The sequence below is a fragment of the Emericellopsis atlantica genome (genome assembly GCF_019669845.1).
Source record: "Emericellopsis atlantica unplaced genomic scaffold F5Z01scaffold_47, whole genome shotgun sequence".
Classification (NCBI taxonomy): Eukaryota; Fungi; Ascomycota; class Sordariomycetes; order Hypocreales; family Bionectriaceae; genus Emericellopsis; species Emericellopsis atlantica.
In genome coordinates this window covers 70,452-88,868 of record NW_025764749.1, presented here as the reverse complement: position 1 = coordinate 88,868, position 18,417 = coordinate 70,452, and the positions used below count along the sequence as shown (strand labels likewise).

Sequence of the window (18,417 nt, the reverse complement as noted above, 5' to 3'; positions counted from 1 at the left end):
CTCCAGTTGTTGGGCCTGTTCTGCATGCGAGGCCTGGAGGCTGGAGGCCCTTGCTCCATGTCGTTGCTACGGACAGGACCAGCCGCAGCAGGCGTCCCTCATTTTGCGGTCCGTATTAAATTGTGCACCGTGACAACGACAAAATCCCCGGCCCGCCCACGACCGGAGGACCCTTTGCGATTCCTTGGTCTCTGGCAGGTTTTCTCGCGCAACCCACGTCGATTCCGCTGCTCTGTGACGCCTGTTGCCGCAGTCACAGGCTGATCCTCTCCACCGCCCGCATTTGCTGCCGTAGACTGGACGTGTGAGACGCGGCACTTGCGCACAGCTCACGCAGGCACGCCTGCTCCTCCAGTCTTCCCAAGCTCCCGTTTCGTAGAGGGACTGGACTGGACTGGAAGATGGGACGCAAGAAGGCGGTGCCCCAGCCGCTCTCCATACCACACACCAATTTGAACATCACAAGCAAGACCACTAGCTCTGCAACGACCTCCAACCCACCTGAGCCTACCGCTGCTGCCCAAGCCATATCCGCCGCGAACACGCTTACCCCGACTCCTGGGACCGCATCGTCTACGTCGACAGGCCTCTCCCCATCCGATTCTAGATCCCCAGCCTCTGCGAGCACACGCATATCGCCGTTCAGCAGCCGATTTGCTCAGAAGCGCCCTCAGACTGCACGCGCCGGTCAACCCTCCAAGACCACCGACTTTGACCAGTTCGACCGACGTCGCCCCTCGCAACCATCCGTCCAAGGCCCAGCACAATCGCAGAAAGCTGCCGCCTATCCTCACATTGCTTCTACCTACAACCCCTCGAGCACATCCCTCCGATCAGTGCAATCGGCATCGCAAAGCCAAACACCAACCCAAGGTCAACAACCCCAGAAGCAAGTGCAGCACGAGCCCAAAAAGTCGAGAGGCTTCTTCCATTTCGCGAAGCCCTCCAAGTCTTTCACTCAATTCACAAGTCAACCTTCCTCCCACAATTCGACACCCTCACGCGACGAAGCGCAACCAGTTGAACTAGAGCGCGCAGACACATCCGGTTCCAATCAAGCAGGTACGTGCGTGCGAGCGCTCCAGTCCCTCGCTTGAGCAAGGCGCAGTCAGAGGGAGCGCACAACTTCCAGTCTTCTGCTCGACGTCCCTTACGTGTGCTGGCTACTTTCGTCAGGGGCTCTGTTCGCTGATTCAATGACATTATAGGCTCCACCCATCGCGACGCTGCCCACCCCCAATCCAGTTCCGGAAGGCCACTGCACCTCAAATCGTCACGGTCGCAGCACTCTTTGTCTTCGCACGGCGAACGCGAATCTCCCCAGGCGGCCCCGAAGCGAAAGCCATTCGGCCTCCTCAAACGCACCAAGTCTCTCCGAGACAACTTGCGCGATATCGCCAACCCCTCCGAGCAGCAACACGACCCGATGCCTACGCTGGCCCCACAGTCCACCAACGGAAGCGAGTCGCCGTCTGTGCAGGCAGTGCCCGCGCAGCAACATACGGAGCGTTCTCGTCGCGACGTGATGGAGTCCTCGACACGGAACCCGTCTGAGGACCGGGAACCTCCACGTGAAGGTCAGGCTACTCGAGAGCAGCGCCGCGACAAGTCGCCAAAAGGCGCACCCGTGCCCGCACCTGTAGCCGCACCCGCACCAGCTCCCGCACCCGCACCAGTCCGCGAGAATGGGCACTCAACATTCTTCAGTGGACTCAAAAACTCGTCTACAAAGGCTGCCGGCATGTTCAACCGGGGATTCTTCAAGGGTCACCGAAGCGCTAGTACCCACGAACACCAGCATTCGTTGGACGACGAACACTATGAGCTCAAGGTTCTGAACCTTCCTCTTGCCGCGCAAACGCGCAAGACACGGATATCCAAGCGACTGGAAGACTCGAGGGATAAGACCGAGTTCTGGATGCCCGCTTTTCCATGGAGAGCTATTGATTATCTCAACTTCAAGGGCTGTGAGGTAGAGGGTCTGTATCGTGTTCCAGGCAGCGGTCCTCAGATCAAGAAGTGGCAACGGAGGTTCGACGAGGGTTAGTGCCCCTGTGCAGGAAATACCAGAATATATGGCTGACAAGGATCACAGAGCACGATGTCAATCTCTTTGAGGCAGAGGACCTGTACGACATCAACATCATCGGTTCCATGCTGAAAGCTTGGCTCCGGGAGCTACCCGAAGAGCTCTTCCCCAAGGCGGCTCAGGAGCGAATTGCGCGAGAATGTGCGGGAGCAGAAACTGTTCCGCAGTTGCTCATTGATGAGTTGTCGAATCTGTCGCCCTTTCAGTACTATTTACTCTTTGCTATCACTTGCCATCTCAGCCTTCTCCTGGCCAACTCGGACAAGAACAAGATGGATTTCCGCAACCTCTGCATCTGTTTCCAGCCCTGTATGAAGATTGATGCGTTCTGCTTCAAGTTCCTCGTCTGCGATTGGAGAGACTGCTGGAAAGGTTGTGCCAACGAGGCCGCCTATATAGAGCAGGAGTATATCCTGCTCGACGAGCCGCCACCACAGGGACTCTCTCAATCAACAGATCCCGCGCAATCTGTCGCCGCGCCGCCAGCTGCGGCAACTCGGCGGTCTCCCTCGGAGTCCAGTCAGCGCTCGGCTGACGGCGCCGCACCAGCTCGAGTACCGCAACAAACCCAGGTACAGGAATCGCAGTCCAAGGACAGCGTGGGCTCAAACGGGTCCACGATATCGACAACCTTGACGTTCAACAGCGAGCAGGAAGCGGCGAAAAGCAGATCAGGGGAGCTACGCCGGCTTTCCCCCATCCAGCCTTTATCACCGCTTGGCTTTCAATAGCCACAGACGGAATCTCAAAGAAGGAAAACCCCGTCCGCAAAATCTCACATCGCCATTGATAGATACCCTGATTGTATTCCAGCGCGTTAGCCGAGTCACGAATCACGCCCTTATGATCTTCTCATTTCAAGCACCTTTTTTGTCATTTGGCCAACATTTGTACATGCATCACCTCCTCAGTTGATCGGATATCACTAGTCAGTCGGGCCAGCAGGCACCGAAAGAATCGATGTTTTTAGAAGGAGTTGCTTTTGTCAGGAATACTCTGTTGCGGAGACGAAGCTGGTGGAAGGATTCAACTGCCTTACAAGCCCAGACGTCCGATGATTGAGATGGTCTATCATACCAGCTTTTGGGGGGGAACCAGTTGGATCGGCGAGCTAATAGCTGGCAACGAGCATAGTGGCATAGCATGGTGTGCCCTGAAGGAAGCAAGAAAGAGGGCACCCGCCTTGGTCATGGAAGTCGGGAGCGCTGCTTTAGAAACAATTTGATTTGGTGATCCATGCGAAACGCCCTGTCCCCAACGCCATTGTGTGATGCTGGCCGAGCAATAACTGAACCCATCCGCGCGGCAACAAACAATCCCTGTGATCATTTCCTTCCACTGGCTGAGGAATCCCGGGAATTTTTCCTCTGCTTCCTCTCGTTTCGCCTCAGGTTCTCTTTGCGCTCTCTGCGGTTGTCGCCCCTCACGTGTGTGCCCTCCTTCCTCTCCCTCTCCGCCTTCATGTCCACCTCGACGATGGCGTCGCCTTGGCCCTTTTTGTTGACACCACCGTAGCCCCACTTGCGCTTCCAGTCGCCGCTCTCTTCGTCAAAGGTCAGGTTGCGTCGGGACTCCCTGGACTTGGGCAGGATGCCCTTCTTGGCGGCGAAGCGCTCCCACTTGGTCGGGGCCTTGGCTTCGGGGACGGGCTTCTCGCGGGGTAGGCGTGTCGATGGCGCCGGGAGACTGAGGAGGACGCCGTCCTTTGTGGTGCTCAGGGGGCATGTAGTCAAGAGCTGGTTGATGAGCGACTGCGCGCCGTCGCGGGCGACGCTGGCGAGCGACTGCTCAATGGCCTCGTGATCGAGCTCGACTGGGTTGGGATCCTCGACCATGATGTGCCCGAGGTCAAATGTGTATGGCGTGGGCTTCTCCACGGCCACTTGCAACTTTGGTTTCGCCTCCATTGTGTTGTATGATGCGCGCTTCAATAGGTGTTTGGTTGGTATTACTTAGTGAACCGTCAAGATGCTGCGACTGTCCCGCCAGAACTTTTCGCCTATTTTTTTGCTATCGATAAGGCGAGCGTTACTCCTGGGCTGGGTGAGCGGGTCCAATTTTGGACTGCAATTGAAGCCTTAGTCATCCGAGAATTTCTGCTGCGAGACTCGGATTATCACCGCCAGCAACGCGACCGCGATCCATTAGCCAGCATTCGACATTTGCTCTCTCGCGTGCGTGACAGCAAAAACACCCGCGCACTAGCCGACATGGCTTCCGCACACTCACTGCGGTCGTTCATGCGGCCAACAGTCTCGACGACGCCTCGATCCCTCGCGAGGGCCTTTACGACAACGCCCCTCCAGAGCGCTGCGCAAGGGAAATCGAGCCTGCCGCCGCAGAAACAGGTGCAGGTCTCCAAGAAGCACAAGAAGCCTCTGGTACGCGCGAAGGCTCCCAACCCCGGCGAGCGCAAGGCGTTCCGCAAGCGCATCCAGCTCAGCAACAACAGCGCGCTCGAGGTGCAAGGCACGGAGGACCTGCAGCCCGACACGATGCTCAAGAGCGAGCATGCCGGCAAGATGTTCTCCATCCCCAACGATATGCAGGACAAGCTGCGCACGCTGGAAGCCTTCAAGACGACCCAGTCCTGGAACCTGTTCCGCAAGCCGCATATCCTTGTGAGACAGGACTTGGTGGATTTGATGAACAAGCTGGAAGCTGCCAAGGGCAACCAGGAGGCTTTGAGGCTGGTGCTCACGGGCACGAAGCTGTCTGGCAAGAGTCACGCTCTCCTCCAGGCTATGCTCTACGGAATGATGAACAATTGGGTTGTCATCAACATCCCCGAAGGTATGCTGAACACGGTCGACGCTCGCTGTCAATGATTGATGCTAACACGGTCCTCCAGCTCAGGATCTCACCAATGGCAACACCGAGTATACGCCTGTCCCCGAGACGTCGGATCCATACGAGTTCATCCAGCCTGTGTACTGCTACAAGCTCCTCACCAGCATCTACGACGCCAACAAGAGTGTGTTGGAAGGTCTGAAGCTGCAGAAGGACTGGTCCGCCACGACGCAGCAAAAGGGTGCCGGCAGTCTCGCCGACCTGATTCAGAGCGCAAGAGAGCCCGACTGGGCGTGGCCGACCTTCATGGCCTTGTGGCAGGAGTTGCAGCTGCCCGGTCGGCCGCCGGTCTTGTTCGCCCTCGACGGCCTATCGCACATTAACAAGAAGAGCGACTACCGCGATCCCGAGTTCAACCCCGTCCACGCGCACGACCTTGTCCTCGTACGCACATTCGTCGACGCCCTCTCGGGCAAGACCAAGCTCCCCAACGGCGGCGCCGTCATCGCTGCCACCTCTGGGAACAACCGCCAGCTCCAGCCCTCCCAAGAGCTGGTTCTCTCGCAGCTCGAGGCTGGTCAGAAGGGTGACGAGGTGCCCAAGCCGGATCCCTATGAGAAGGGCTACGATGAGCGCGTGTATGACGCTCTCAAGAACTCCACCGTTATGAGGCTAGAGGCCCTCAGCAAAGCAGACGCACGCGTGCTGATGGAGTACTGGGGTGCTAGCGGCATGCTGCGGAGGAAGATTGACCAGCACACAGTCTGGTCGGACTGGGCGCTGAGCGGGCATGGCATCGTGGGAGAGCTGGAGCGGACGTCTCTGTTGACGATCAAGATGTAATGTACCAACATTGTAGATATGTATACTATGGGATGTATCAAGATGTGATTCTCGAGCCTCTCACTTCACTCATGTCAAAAGCAAACAAGATCTCGTCTCCAACAGCACGCACGAGGACTTAGCAGTATTGAAGACCTTGAATCAATAGATTGGCCCCTTTTTCTTCTACTAGTCAGAAATACTGACACATACCATCGTCGTCTGTAATCCATCCTAACGTAGAGCCTTGAAACGCCTGCCTGTCTTTCCCAAACCCACGAGCTTTAAATATCCATGTCATCCTCAAACTCATCAGCATCCGCCGTGACAAACACCAATCTCGCCCCGCCACCTGTTGTCTGCCAGACCTGTGGATATAGTTAGCTTCATGTTGTACGACCATGATCAAAAGACTTACGTCGAGACTTGTGTACTCTTCCAGAGCAGTCATCCATTGATCCTCGGTAAAGCCCTTGGCAATGACGCGCTCCTTGACCTTGCGCATGCTCAGCTCAACGCCGAGCGTCTCGTCATCGTCCGCATCCTCCGCACGGCAGGCTCCCGAGTCAGCCAGGGCCTTGACGAGGTTGTATATCCTGCTGCTGGGGTTGAGACCCCGGCGACCAGAGGTTGTGTCGGTGTTGAGACTCTCCTTGCTGGCCTCGATCAGGCGCAGTGCTTCGTCGACATCGTCCTGCTGAACCTCGTTGCTGAAGCGCAGACGAGCGAGGGCCTGTGACAGACGCACGACACCCAGGAGGGTACGTGGGGTAGTGTGCGTGAACTGCTTGCCCTTCTTCTCTGCGCGCTGTTGCTGATCACGCATACGCACATAGGTCTTGATCATGTATTCGGATACGGACTCGGGCACCGTGGGGCGGTATGTGCGCGCCTGGGCGACGTAGGATCGGACCTCGTGTGGCGTGAAAGTGACCTGCTCGGGATGGCGGTTGTTCATGTGCACATAGGCCACGTGCTTGGCCAGCTGCTCGTCAGACTCGCGGGTAGGGGTATCAAGAAGGAGGAAGAGGATGTCAAAACGAGACAGGAGCGCGGCGGGAAGATTGATGTTCTCAACGGGAGAGATGCGCGGGTTGTAGCGGCCGTAGACAGGGTTAGCCGCGGCGAGGATAGATGTCCTCGCATTCAAGGTCGTCGAGATTCCGGCCTTGGAGATGGAGATGGTCTGTTGCTCCATGACTTCGTGAATAGCAGTACGGTCGTTGTCATCCATCTTGTCGAACTCGTCGATGCAGCAGATGCCATTGTCGGCCAAGACCAGGGCGCCGCCCTCCAGAATCATCTCATCCGTTACGGGATCGCGCATGACGGCAGCCGTGAGACCAACGCCGCTGCTACCACGGCCAGAGGTGTAAACACCGCGCGGTGCCACTTTCGAGATGTACTTGAGAAGCTGGGACTTGGCCACACCGGGGTCACCCATCATGCACATGTTGATGTCGCCACGAATCTTCATGCCGTCTCCAACCTCTTTGTTCACACCGCCGATCAGGAGGAGTAGAAGGGCCTTCTTGACATCAAGGTGACCGAAAATCTCGGGAGCGATGGACCTCGCCAGCAGCTCGTACACTTGTCCCGACTGACGGTGCTGCTCAATCCGGCGCACAAGCTTGGGATCAATAATCATCTCGCTGTACGCCTTCTTGTGCTGCATGATGTGGTGAGCCTCGAGGTAGGTGTCGGTGAGCAGACCAGCCTTGAGCGCCTTGAAACCGGTGTAAGGCGTGGGGAGGAAGATACCAGAGATGTCCACCACATCACCGGGGTTGATCTGACGCACGGTGCTCCCGTAGCATAGCACGGTCAAGCTGCGAGGAATCTGACCGATGGGGACCTGCTCGGCCATCTCCTGGACCTTGACCTCCTGAAACGGCAGGTACTTGGAGGCCCTCACCGAGTGAGTCAGTTGTCCTCTGGCTTGGTTTTCGACACAGGACTGCGACGGACAGGCCGTGAGAGGGCCGAATTGCCTGTCAGTGATAGGCTGAAAGATCTCACAACCGCAACGGTCGCAAGAGTAGGCGTTGACCTGAACGATGGGTTTCACGTCAGAGACACGGGTGGCGATGCAGCGCATCGTGATGAGATGTCCCAGGTGTTCGCCTCGCACATCACGAACAGCGAGTGCTTTCTTGGGTTGGTCCAATGTGCCCGAGCGAGGTTTGAAGAGAAGGGTATATCGACGGGTGAGCTCGGCAGGGAAGACGTCGGCGTCGATGGCGGGATCTCTCTCTTGCTCCTCCTCCAAAACGCGGTTTCGCTCTTGTCGTCGCGCAGCGAGGACATCTAGCACATCGTCTTTGAACCTGCTGCGTGTTAGCCCTTCCCATACTCCATGTAAGCAAAGCGTGCAAGTTGTCGTACGTAAGGTCAGCCTCGGGTGGAGGCATCTTCTTGTCGATGGCCCTTGACACAATCTCCACGTAGTGCTTTGTGTTCATCTCAATCGAGTCCACGAGCTTCAGATTATCCTCTTGTTGTTGCTGTTCTTCCCACTGCCAATTGTCAGCCGGTACTCCACCAAGTTTTGCGTGCCGTGGCATACTGTTTGCACGTCGTCGAGATCGACAGTTATCGAATCGATTTGCCTGTTGGCAAGCTGACGGAGAGCTTCCTTGTACTTGTACTGAGGCACGCGCTTTTGCTGTCGCTGCCGCTGCCTTTCCTCAGCCGCGCCATCGTCGTCATCCATAAAATCATAATCGTCGCTCAATTCATCCTCATCAATCGTGACATTGCCCAGCGCCGTGGTGATAGTCTGCTCGGGCGATGTTTTGAAGTCTGTCAGAAAGCTCTCGAATGCGCCTGTCGATCGTTAGCGCTGGCTCGTCTCGCGCCCATGTCGCAGCACACTGACTTTGTTGTTTCTCGTAGTTCACCGGCGCCTTGAGCTCACGAAGCGCCATCTTGTCCAAGCCTCCTCGAGTGTTGTTCTCTGATCTGGGCAGGAGTGGTTGCTGTTGCGAATTTGTTGACTCGTTCGGAAAGGGAGGGGCAGTGTGGTGATTAGCATGCGGCAAGCAATTCGAATGCGCGATACGACTTGCAAATCCGTGGGCTGGGAAACGAGCGCGAGAGGAGTGGATTCCTCCTGCCTGGCACGCGCGATGCAGCATTCAGACGCGTCTTTTCGCGTCGCGCATGTGGCACCAGCCACATTCCATTAAACTTGCAGCTTGCCGCGCCACGATGTGGCGCGACGTGGGGCAGCTGTGGCGCCGGCCGGCCGATATCAATCCTGGTGTGGCTTACCTCGGCTCTGGACTCAAGCGTGGGCCAGGGTCGAAGCTGGGGAGACCGACGGCATCCGCCCCAAAGTCACAAGCTCGGTGCTTTGAGCACCTCATTCTGGCTCTTATTCCACAGCCTTTCTCAAACACGCTCTTTCTGGCACCACTGTGTGCGCAACTCAGCAATCATGGCGTCTAGGAGGAATGCGCCATCTACTTCGGCCGAGATCTCGCTCGTTCATCTCAAGAACTGCCTCGTTAATCTGCCACCGACGCTGGTGTCCCTCCTTGTCAACGTCAACACAGTAGGTCTCGACTCAATGGATGGAATTCCGCGCCATACTGATGGGGCATAGCCTGCTCAGAATGTAGTAGTCGAGCTCAGCATCAAATCACCCACGACCGCACAAGCTGGCGCAAGCCCCTCACCTCAGTCGATCTTTGTAGGATGGACGGGTATGCCGAGCAAGCGCAGGACCACGGCGCCTGTGGGAAGAGATGGGATCAATGGGACAAGAGGCTCGTCTAGAGAGCAGGACGGTCAATCCGTCGAGATGGACGCGACCTTGGCTAAAGCGCTTGGCGTCAGCGACGGCCAGAAGGTCATGGCCACAGTTCATGTCGATCCACCGCTGGCGCATACCATCAACATTGAGCCGCTCACCCCCGAGGACTGGGAGATTGTCGAGCTACACGCCACTTTTCTCGAATTGAACCTGCAGTCCCAGATCCGAGCGCTACCGAATCCGGCCTACGCCCCGTCAGAGGGCATTCCCGTGCCAGCTCACACGCTGACGTTGCACCTGTCGCCTACCTCCACAGCCAATATCAAGGTGGTGTCTCTGGACCCGGCACCTGGTGCTGATATACCATTTGCCAAACTGTCGCCCAACGCTGAGGTGATTGTGGCACCAAAGACCAGAGCCAAGACGCCCAGTAGCACAGGAGATCATCGGAGTGTGGCCAGCACGTCCAAGTCGAAACGAAGCGGTGCGAGCACTGTGCGTCGGAGAAGTGCTAGAGAGGAGAAGAAGTCGGCCCTGTTCTTCCGCGGCATTGATCGCGCAGTTGTGCGCGAGTGGTTCGACGAGGATGCGCCAGCTCAGGAGCTCAGTATCTGGGTTGACCAGGATATTGTTCAAACCGGACCGCTGCAGGGTATCAAGTACGGTGTTGTTGATGTGATGAAACCGGGAGGTCTGCAGAAGCCACAAGCCGAAGATGGCACTGCACCAGCCACCACTGTCACAGCGTCACAGGTCATTGCCCACATACGAGCGTGGGAGGACCCTCCAAACGGCCAAACCGCCGCACTCTCTTCCGCGCTGTGCGCAACGCTTGGTTGCTCGGGTCTGGTGGGAGGCGTTGTTAAGCTGCAGCCAGCACCAGCGCAGTTGACGACCAGTACCGTCAAGCAAATCAAGGTGTTCCCCTTTGCCACAACCTCACAAGCCTCAAAGGGTCTGAAATTTGGCGGCGAAACAAAGGCTGAGAAGGAAGAATCTGCCAAAAGATTTCGCAACATTTATGGAGCTACCTCAGGCGCCCCAGGTCTGTTGCAAGGCCCCTTGACCGACGGTGCTGCGCTCGGGATCTTTGAGGGCTTGGACGCCCCAAGCACCTGGGAAGGAGGACTTATCAAATTCGTATTCGACTCGGACAGCGCCAATCAGCCCGACACGAGCAAGGACGCCGTGCATTGGGTTCTGGGGATCGATAACAAGGTCGGCATCGATTTCCAGCCGCCGGTGCCTCGTGCATCCAGCAAATCTGATGGGGACTCGTATGATCTCCATCCTGAAACCGACGCCCTCCTCGTTGGCATCGATTCCTTGCTGCAGAATCTGCAGAAGCAACTTGTGCAAATGTCGTCCCTGCTCCTGACAGGTGGCATGGGGTCGGGAAAGAGCTCTGTGGCGAAATACTTGGCCCAGCAATTACGAGAAGACCACCTTTTTACCACCATATACTATCCCTGCCGCAAACTGGTCACGGACGAGACGAGGATATCGACTATCAAGGAGACTCTGCACCACCTGTTCATGACCGCAACATGGGGTGCCCGTTTAGGCGGGAAAGCCATCGTTGTGCTCGACGATGTCGATAGGCTATGCCCCGCCGAGACCGAGTTGCAGGTCGGCAACGACAACGGGCGCAGCAGACAGGTCAGCGAGATCCTGTGCTCCATGGTGAAACAATACTGCACAAAGAGCAGCGGTGTAGTGCTGCTGGGCACGGCTGAGGGCAAGGACTCTCTGAACAGCGTGGTGGTGAGCGGCCACGTAGTCAGGGACATTGTCGAGCTGTCCGCGCCGAACAAGGAAACACGCAGGCGCGTGATGGAGTCCATCGTGAGCATCGACGCCACGCGGCCGGGCGATGGGTTTGCACAAACGAGCAATTGCAGCCGCCCCACGACGGCCGACGGCAGCAGTGCTACTGGCGACGAGAATGGAGAATGGATGGATGGTGGCAGTCAGTACAATGGCGATTTGCCTCGCAAGAACGCTGGAGGATTCATAATGGAGAGCGACCTCGACTTTTTGGATATTGCTGGCTCGACGGACGGGTACATGCCAGGCGACATTGCCGTGCTTGTGTCGAGGGCGAGAAACGAGGCCATCATGCGTGCCATTGGCAACGATCCCTCGGACGCAAGCAACATGCCCATTCCCTTGGGCCGAATCGACTTTGACAATGCTCTCAAGGGATTCACGCCAGCGTCGCTGCGCAACGTCTCTCTGCAAAGCTCGACAACTACGTTCAAGTCCATCGGCGGCCTGCAAGAGACGCGAAAGATCTTGTTGGAGACTTTGCAATATCCGACAAAATACGCACCCATCTTTGCTCAATGCCCGCTTCGACTGCGGTCCGGTCTGCTGCTGTACGGGTATCCGGGTTGCGGAAAGACTCTGCTCGCGAGCGCTGTGGCTGGCGAATGTGGTCTTAACTTCATCAGTGTGAAGGGCCCCGAGATTCTGAACAAGTACATTGGTGCGTCGGAGAAGAGCGTGCGTGATCTGTTTGATCGCGCCCAGGCGGCGAAACCGTGCGTGCTGTTCTTTGACGAGTTTGATTCCATCGCACCCAAAAGAGGTCATGACTCTACGGGTGTGACAGACCGCGTGGTCAACCAGCTGCTTACCCAGATGGATGGCGCCGAGGGTCTCTCTGGTGTCTATGTCCTCGCCGCGACTTCGCGACCCGACCTAATCGATCCTGCGTTACTACGTCCCGGCCGACTTGACAAGTCGTTGCTATGCGATCTGCCCGAGGTCGAGGACAGGCTGGACATTCTCAAGGCTCTGTTGCAAAAGGTGCGGCTATCGGATGAGCTGGTTCACTCTGATGACGTGCTCCTCGACATTGCGCATCAGACTGAGGGTTACTCGGGTGCCGATCTACAAGCGTTGGTCTCCAACTCGCAGCTAGAAGCCATCCACGACGTTCTCGACGTCAACGATCATGTCACGACTACCACGAAGCGACCAAATGGAATGACGAATGGACAGACAACCAAGGCAGCCCCAGGTTTCGTCCAGTTCCGCTACGGTGAGACGGCAAAGCCCGTAGACGATAGCGCGCCCAAGAGCGCAGCCGCCGCGCTCGTGGAAAAGGCTGCCATCGTGTCCAAGCTGGAGGAGATCAAACTGGCCCGTCGTAGAGCCAGGGAAACTCAGCGAGGAGCAGCGTCTGGGGGACCCGGTGTCGACAGCAAGAGTGACGCTGCCGACAAGGAGGTTGTGATCTGCCGCGAGCACCTCGAGAGGGCTCTGGATGCCACGAGAGCCAGCATCAGCAGCGACGAAAAGGCACGGCTGCGCAGGATCTACCACGAGTTCGTTGTGGGGCGTAGCGGACAGATGAAGGACGGACAGGCCAGCATGGAGATTGGGGGCAGGAGTAGCTTGATGTGATTGCAAATACCACCAGCATTTTAACTACACGTTTGTCTGAGCACTGGTAGACGCGTGGCAGCAAACATGAAGACAAGGTCGTACTGTATCGTCTGTACGGACTACGGACTGGAGTCACGAGGATGACTGGACGCCGCTAACTTGCTAAGGAATAAGCATAAGGTATCCGTACCTCCGGGAGTACGTACCTTCCGTCGTAGGGCTGTGGGCCTGTGCCCAGACATCACTCAATGGCGGCAGGGATCGATTACCAGTCACCAGTTCATAGCAGTGCAGGAACTGGCGCCCGGGTCGCCGCTTCCTTGGCTGCAGGCCTGCGGCTGCTGCTGCTGCTGCTGTCGATCATCGAGAATTCGGGTGGCAGGTGGGATAAGCGGCGAGCCTCAGCTCCTTCCTTGTCCTTTTTTTCCCCTTCTCCTCTTTCTGCGTCTCCCACGCCGCCAAACCTCAACCGCCTCTTGTCTTGAATGATTATTCTCTACTGTTAGCGTTGCTGCGTTCGCTCGTTGCTCTCTGTGTGTGTTTGTGCGTGCGTGCGCTGTCTTGCTTGGAAACGATTGCCATGATGCCATGAATTTACGACCTGAACGACACCCGCTAGTTAATTCACCACCAGTTCCCACCACACAATGGCCACTACCCGAGACTGGCACCCGCTCTCCGCATTCCGGGAAATGGCCCATGGTAGTGGTGGCATGAACTCATCCACCACATTGCCGGCTTTCCATTACGACTATGATGTCGACGACGCGCACCCCGATCGCAGCGACACACCGGATGCTTGGGCCAAATATCTTCGCACTCGCATCTCCCGTCGCAAACAGCTCTACCACAGCCTCGATCCCTCTGACCAGGACCTGATTCGCAAAGAAGTTCGGAGAATCAGCTACTTCAGGGACCATTTCAAGGACTATCGCGTATTCCCGACAGATGGGCTCCCGTTGGTCGCCTTGCTAGATGACTCCCGCCAGAAGTGGCGGGACATTGCCGCCAAGAGAGCAACGGAAGAGTTGGCCAAGGTCCAGCGGCAGACCGAAAAGTCTGGCGAGACGGTGGCGACGACCCGTAACAGAAAAGTGCTGAGGTATGTCCAGCAATGGCAGACGCCTGGCTACAAGGATGCCCAAAAGGCCCTCTACCCTGAAGCCTACATGCCCGACCTGGACGCCGGACCAGATAACAGCGAGGACGACCCGAAGCGCGAGGACTATGGGTACCACGGCTGGGTCATCCTCTGGGACGAGGAGAAGGGATGGGCCTCCATGGACCACCCGCTGGTGCATGGCTCTTTTCCTCACCAGAAGATCTCCATCCAGCAGTTTCTCTACAACAAGGACAGCACGCCCCTCAAGCGATCAGATCGCAAGGACCAGTTCCGGTACTTTCACCTCCCCGCCAACAACATGAAATGGGTGGAACAGGCGATGAGCAGGTACTACGGCGAGGACAACGTCGAGTTTGACGGCATGAAGGCCCTGAACATGAAGCACAACTCACAACGGCTCCTGCGGCCAGAGCTCTGGCGAGGCCAGCAGCGTGGTGGTTATGGACTGCCCGCCCACTCGCGGCAGATAGGGCCGCGTTGCTCCATGGTTCCCTCTGCGCCTCTCGGACCCAAGGGCGGACTCGAACAGGACGGCTGTGTGCGGAGAGATTTCACACTCTTCGTAGGTCAAGATCCTGGCGCACCAGCAGAATGAGTAGCTAATGTCCACAGATGCCCTTCTTGCACTTTGAAGTTGAGAAGAGACTCCACCGCATGGGCCAGTTCATGCAGGTGGCCAAGTCGCAGAACGAGAAGCTGCGCAGGGCCAACACGTTCCGGCAGCGAGGCCGCATGGCCAGCGTCGCCAACAACAAGATCAAGAAGAGCCACGGTCATGTCGCCAGCTTTGAGCCCGAGAAGAGACGCTTCACTGAGGCATGGAGACCGCGGAACGCACTGGCCAAGTACTTCTGGCACGTGGCCAAGATACACCAAATCATTGACGAGGCAGCCGACGGGCGCCTCATCGAGGATCACCTGTACGCCACGCCTCCCCTGCACCCTCGCAGGACACTGGAGCAGTTCTACTACTGGACTGCCGAGGACACCAGTCGGCGAGATCGTGACCAGGTTGTGGCACGCGGCACGCGGTACTATAGCGAGGAACACAGCGCTGAAGCCTCAACCCGCCTCATCATGGTCGACCAGTTGTGGCTGTGGATTCTGGATGACAGTATGCCCATGTTTTCAATCTTGCATCTGCACAGCCCAAAATGACTGACTTGTTGTCGCAGATACCGTGATATCGGCGTTCCCCCGACGCTGGGGACGCAACAAGCCCGACCCGTCGGCTGTGCATCGCAGCATCCGTGATCGGCTTGGGGGACTGGACGCTGGCGAGATCCAGTCAGTCTACGACCTTGCGCTCGTCGTCGTCGACGAGTGCTCCAAGGTCTTCTTCGACCCTTCGAAGCTGCTTGATCACCGGCCCGAATTGCTAGACCTTTTCAGCTCGGCCATCTCCAAGATCGCCGAGAACAAGACCATTGCGTACGAGGGCTTTGGGCTTGATCTGAGCAAGATCAGCAGCGAGACGATTGAATCAGCAGAGAGGCTGGTTCGCAAGTCGTTGAACATTAGTTTCGAATGGTCCATCCTGGAGGAGGCCCAGCACGTGCTGGATGAGCTACAGATTATGCAGGAGATTTTCAACACGCAAATCCTCGTACTGAGAGATCTGGATCGCAACTTGCAAGAGCTTCTCAGCGTCGAAATGCCAAATCCAACAATGGTGGCGCAGTCTGGACGGGATTCTGTTGCCACAAAGATCCGTGAGGGTTGGCAGAATGCACGGGACAGGATCGTGTCACTCACCTCAGACATGGAGCAGCGACGGGGCGAGCTGGCCGAGATGGAGAAGCTCCAGACGAAGACACGCTCACAGGTCAGTTTCATTTGCCGTGCTCGTGATATTTGCCATCTGGATAGTAAACTAACATGTCTCATGACAGCTGCGCGACCTCGTTGATATGAAGCAGCAGCAGGCCAACATTATCGAAGCCAAGGCCGCTATTCGTCGAGCGGATGAGTCGGTAATACAGGGCCGATCCATTGTGATCTTCACAGTGGTGACGATTATATTTGTGAGTGCGCTCACAAACTTCTGGTGACTCGTCGCCTGCTGACCACGGCAGCTCCCTTTGCAATTTATGACATCCATCTTTGGCATGAACGCAAGGCAATTCAGCAATGACGGTGAAATGGACCTCATGCCACAGCTCAAATGGATGTGTAAGCAGAACGCCGCGTAAAGAAGAAAAGACAAGGCTAACCAGTGACCACAGTCGGCGTGAGCAGTGTTGTCATTGTCGTGTCGCTATCTCTCGCATTTAGTACCTGGATACGCACGGCGCTGGCGGTGGGATGGACCTTTGTCTACACGTACATTGAAGAACGGCTGGGCCTGCGCTCAAAGAAGGCCCGCTACAGCACGAGCGCCTTCAAGAGCAAGCAGCACGAGCGTCTCCGAGAGCTCGAGACGCGGGATCAGCAGAGACGTCTCACTGAGATCAACAGTCGCAGGATGACCTCGCCGAGACGGCAGCAGCAGCAGCAGCAGAGGGAGAAGAGGTCGACGTGGGATGTACGAAACCTGAAGCCGACATCGGGGCTGTTCCGGTGGAAGCGAGACACGCCCAAGGACAATCACGACGCTGTCTGACAGGCCTAGAATGGTGTAGTCCTTGTGGGACGACGTGGATGAATCTATAGAGAGATGTAGAGCAAGTAGATGCTGAGCAATATGCGGTATATACAACGCGAAGAGCAGAATGCCGGACGCCCTCTGGCCCCATGCCCCAAGTACAATGTAGTCAGTTTAGTTGCCTTTCTTACGCCTCACCTATGATCGCCTTGACATCTCGCAGTAGCTGCGCGTGGACACCCTCCCTGGCGACAATCATGCCTCGGTTCGCGTCCATCTTGCGGCCGGCGCCAAAGTCCATGGCCCGCCCGTCCAGGTCCGTGATGCGGCCGCCCATCTCGGTGAAGATGAGCTGGGCCCCGGCATGGTCCCATATGCACACGTTGCTGACCTTGTCCGGCCGGGGCACGCGGATCTGGCAGTCGGCGCCGCCCAGGATCAGGCTGGCGTACCGCATGTGCGACGACCAGACCTCTGTCCCCGGATACCGCGCCCCGAGCTGCTGCGCCAGCTGCTCGACAACGTCGTGCCGCACGGCGGTGCTGGCGCGCGCGTCGACAATGTGCAGGTCGGACAGGCGCGCGGGTGTGGTGAGCCTCGCGAGCGGCTGGGCCTCGGGCAGCGGGTAGGGCGTGGACTCGGGCGACGCAGAGAGGTAGCGCACCGTGGCGCCCTGGCCCCGGACAGCCGTGAGCATGACGCCGAGGCCGTCCCTGTCGACGCTCCTCTCGACGACGCGGCCGTCCTGCAGCCGCAGGTTGGGGCAGCACAGCACGCCCACCACCTCGCGCCCGTCCTCGATCAGGCTGAGCGAGACGGCGTACTGGTGCTGCTCGAGGAACGTCCTCGTGCCGTCGACGGGGTCCATGACCCAGAACCGCCCATGCTTGCCGCCCTGGCCCCGTCCGCCCAGGTCGATGAGCGCGAGCATCTCCTCCTCCGTCTGGGGCGTCGCCAGCTTCGTCGTCGCCCCGTCGGCCATGCTTCGCACGTGCTCAAAGACGGTCCGCCGCAGCGCGTCGTGAGACCGCAAATCCGCTGCGTCCTCCTCGCCGACGAAGCCGTCGCCTGGGAACCGTTGCCGCAGACTGGCGATGAGGAGGGCCTGTGCGGCAAAGTCGGCGGTCGTGACGGGGGAGAAGTCGTCCTTTGTCATGGACTGCACCTTGGCCTGGACCCTTTTGGTAAGGATGGCGGCGCGGAGGGCTGTGGCCTCCGCAAAGGCCCGTTCCTCTGCGTAAGGCACTGTTGTCATCGTGGTGTGGATTCTGGCGCTGCTGACGGTGTTGGAGAGAGATGGTGTGTTGGCGTAGGGAGCTTCATCAATCGTCAGTGAGGTGTCACCTGTGGTCGTATCGTAGTCTTGGTGCAAGCGTGATGATGGAGGATAGAAACGACTTGTTAGCCGCGCCCTATCCTATGTACTCGTACTAGAGGCCTCGTCCCAGGTCAGCGCGCGATCGAGGGAGGAGGTGAAGATTTTTGGCGGGTGGCTATGCCGCAGCGAGGCAGATTTATTTACGATTGTGAACAGCAGCACAGAACCTCGTGAGATTTAACTTGTTAATTGAATCAATAGCAGTCCCGTCTCAGCTCAGCTCATGACACAGCCTCACGTGCGCCGCCTTTCCTCCATGGGTCCCTCTGATCCATCTCCATTCCCAAGCATACGCATACGCATACATGCGGAAATTGTCAGCCGCCAGGTCATCAGAGCAATGAAACACTGAATCATGAGCTTCTCAAGGAAGCCAGCAGCGCCGAGGCGCAAGGCAGTGAGACTGACTGTCTGACTGTCTGCCTGCCTGACTCGTACACACATGGGGAACATTTGCTATGAGGAATCACTCGAGTGTCAT

General features: G+C 57.5%; 8 protein-coding genes across 8 annotated transcripts; 5 read left to right on the top strand and 3 right to left on the bottom strand.

Moving 5' to 3' along the window:
* Window positions 1–96: 96 nt before the first annotated feature.
* F5Z01DRAFT_667956 (uncharacterized protein) lies at window positions 97–1,229 on the top strand. Its single transcript, XM_046264315.1, has one exon. The coding sequence runs from the start codon at window positions 402–404 to the stop codon at window positions 1,095–1,097; it is 696 nt and encodes a 231-aa protein (XP_046113827.1). The 5' UTR covers window positions 97–401; the 3' UTR covers window positions 1,098–1,229.
* Window positions 1,230–1,333: 104 nt separating this feature from the next.
* Window positions 1,334–2,820, top strand: F5Z01DRAFT_630759 (Rho GTPase activation protein; the record flags this gene model as incomplete). Its single annotated transcript, XM_046261746.1, has 2 exons — window positions 1,334–2,042; window positions 2,096–2,820. Coding segments are annotated over 2 exons (1,434 nt in total), but the record flags the coding sequence as incomplete, so codon positions are not given.
* Window positions 2,821–3,324: 504 nt separating this feature from the next.
* F5Z01DRAFT_437842 (ribosomal biogenesis regulatory protein) lies at window positions 3,325–4,157 on the bottom strand. The gene has a single exon (XM_046259743.1). The coding sequence runs from the start codon at window positions 3,994–3,996 to the stop codon at window positions 3,415–3,417; it is 582 nt and encodes a 193-aa protein (XP_046113825.1). The 5' UTR covers window positions 3,997–4,157; the 3' UTR covers window positions 3,325–3,414.
* On the top strand, window positions 4,149–5,831 carry F5Z01DRAFT_437835 (mitochondrial ribosomal death-associated protein 3-domain-containing protein). Its single transcript, XM_046259742.1, has 2 exons — window positions 4,149–4,882; window positions 4,941–5,831. The coding sequence occupies exons 1-2, from the start codon at window positions 4,300–4,302 to the stop codon at window positions 5,720–5,722; spliced, it is 1,365 nt and encodes a 454-aa protein (XP_046113824.1). The 5' UTR covers window positions 4,149–4,299; the 3' UTR covers window positions 5,723–5,831.
* A 154-nt stretch (window positions 5,832–5,985) lies between these two features.
* F5Z01DRAFT_630771 (DNA replication licensing factor mcm7) lies at window positions 5,986–8,628 on the bottom strand (the record flags this gene model as incomplete). The annotated part of the gene is made up of 5 exons (XM_046261748.1): window positions 5,986–6,069; window positions 6,120–8,028; window positions 8,087–8,217; window positions 8,268–8,527; window positions 8,580–8,628. 5 exons carry the CDS (start codon window positions 8,626–8,628, stop codon window positions 5,986–5,988), a joined length of 2,433 nt encoding a protein of 810 aa, XP_046113823.1.
* A 369-nt stretch (window positions 8,629–8,997) lies between these two features.
* F5Z01DRAFT_745868 (P-loop containing nucleoside triphosphate hydrolase protein) lies at window positions 8,998–12,985 on the top strand. Its single transcript, XM_046266936.1, has 2 exons — window positions 8,998–9,257; window positions 9,309–12,985. Exons 1-2 carry the CDS (start codon window positions 9,141–9,143, stop codon window positions 12,867–12,869), a joined length of 3,678 nt encoding a protein of 1,225 aa, XP_046113822.1. The 5' UTR covers window positions 8,998–9,140; the 3' UTR covers window positions 12,870–12,985.
* A 24-nt stretch (window positions 12,986–13,009) lies between these two features.
* F5Z01DRAFT_696001 (uncharacterized protein) lies at window positions 13,010–16,576 on the top strand (the record flags this gene model as incomplete). The annotated part of the gene is made up of 6 exons (XM_046266274.1): window positions 13,010–14,536; window positions 14,587–15,088; window positions 15,150–15,799; window positions 15,867–15,998; window positions 16,050–16,146; window positions 16,200–16,576. Exons 1-6 carry the CDS (start codon window positions 13,499–13,501, stop codon window positions 16,574–16,576), a joined length of 2,796 nt encoding a protein of 931 aa, XP_046113821.1. The 5' UTR covers window positions 13,010–13,498.
* Window positions 16,304–18,119, bottom strand: F5Z01DRAFT_437755 (uncharacterized protein). The gene has a single exon (XM_046259740.1). It carries the CDS (start codon window positions 17,811–17,813, stop codon window positions 16,746–16,748), a length of 1,068 nt encoding a protein of 355 aa, XP_046113820.1. The 5' UTR covers window positions 17,814–18,119; the 3' UTR covers window positions 16,304–16,745.
* Between the last annotated feature and the right edge of the window lie 298 nt (window positions 18,120–18,417).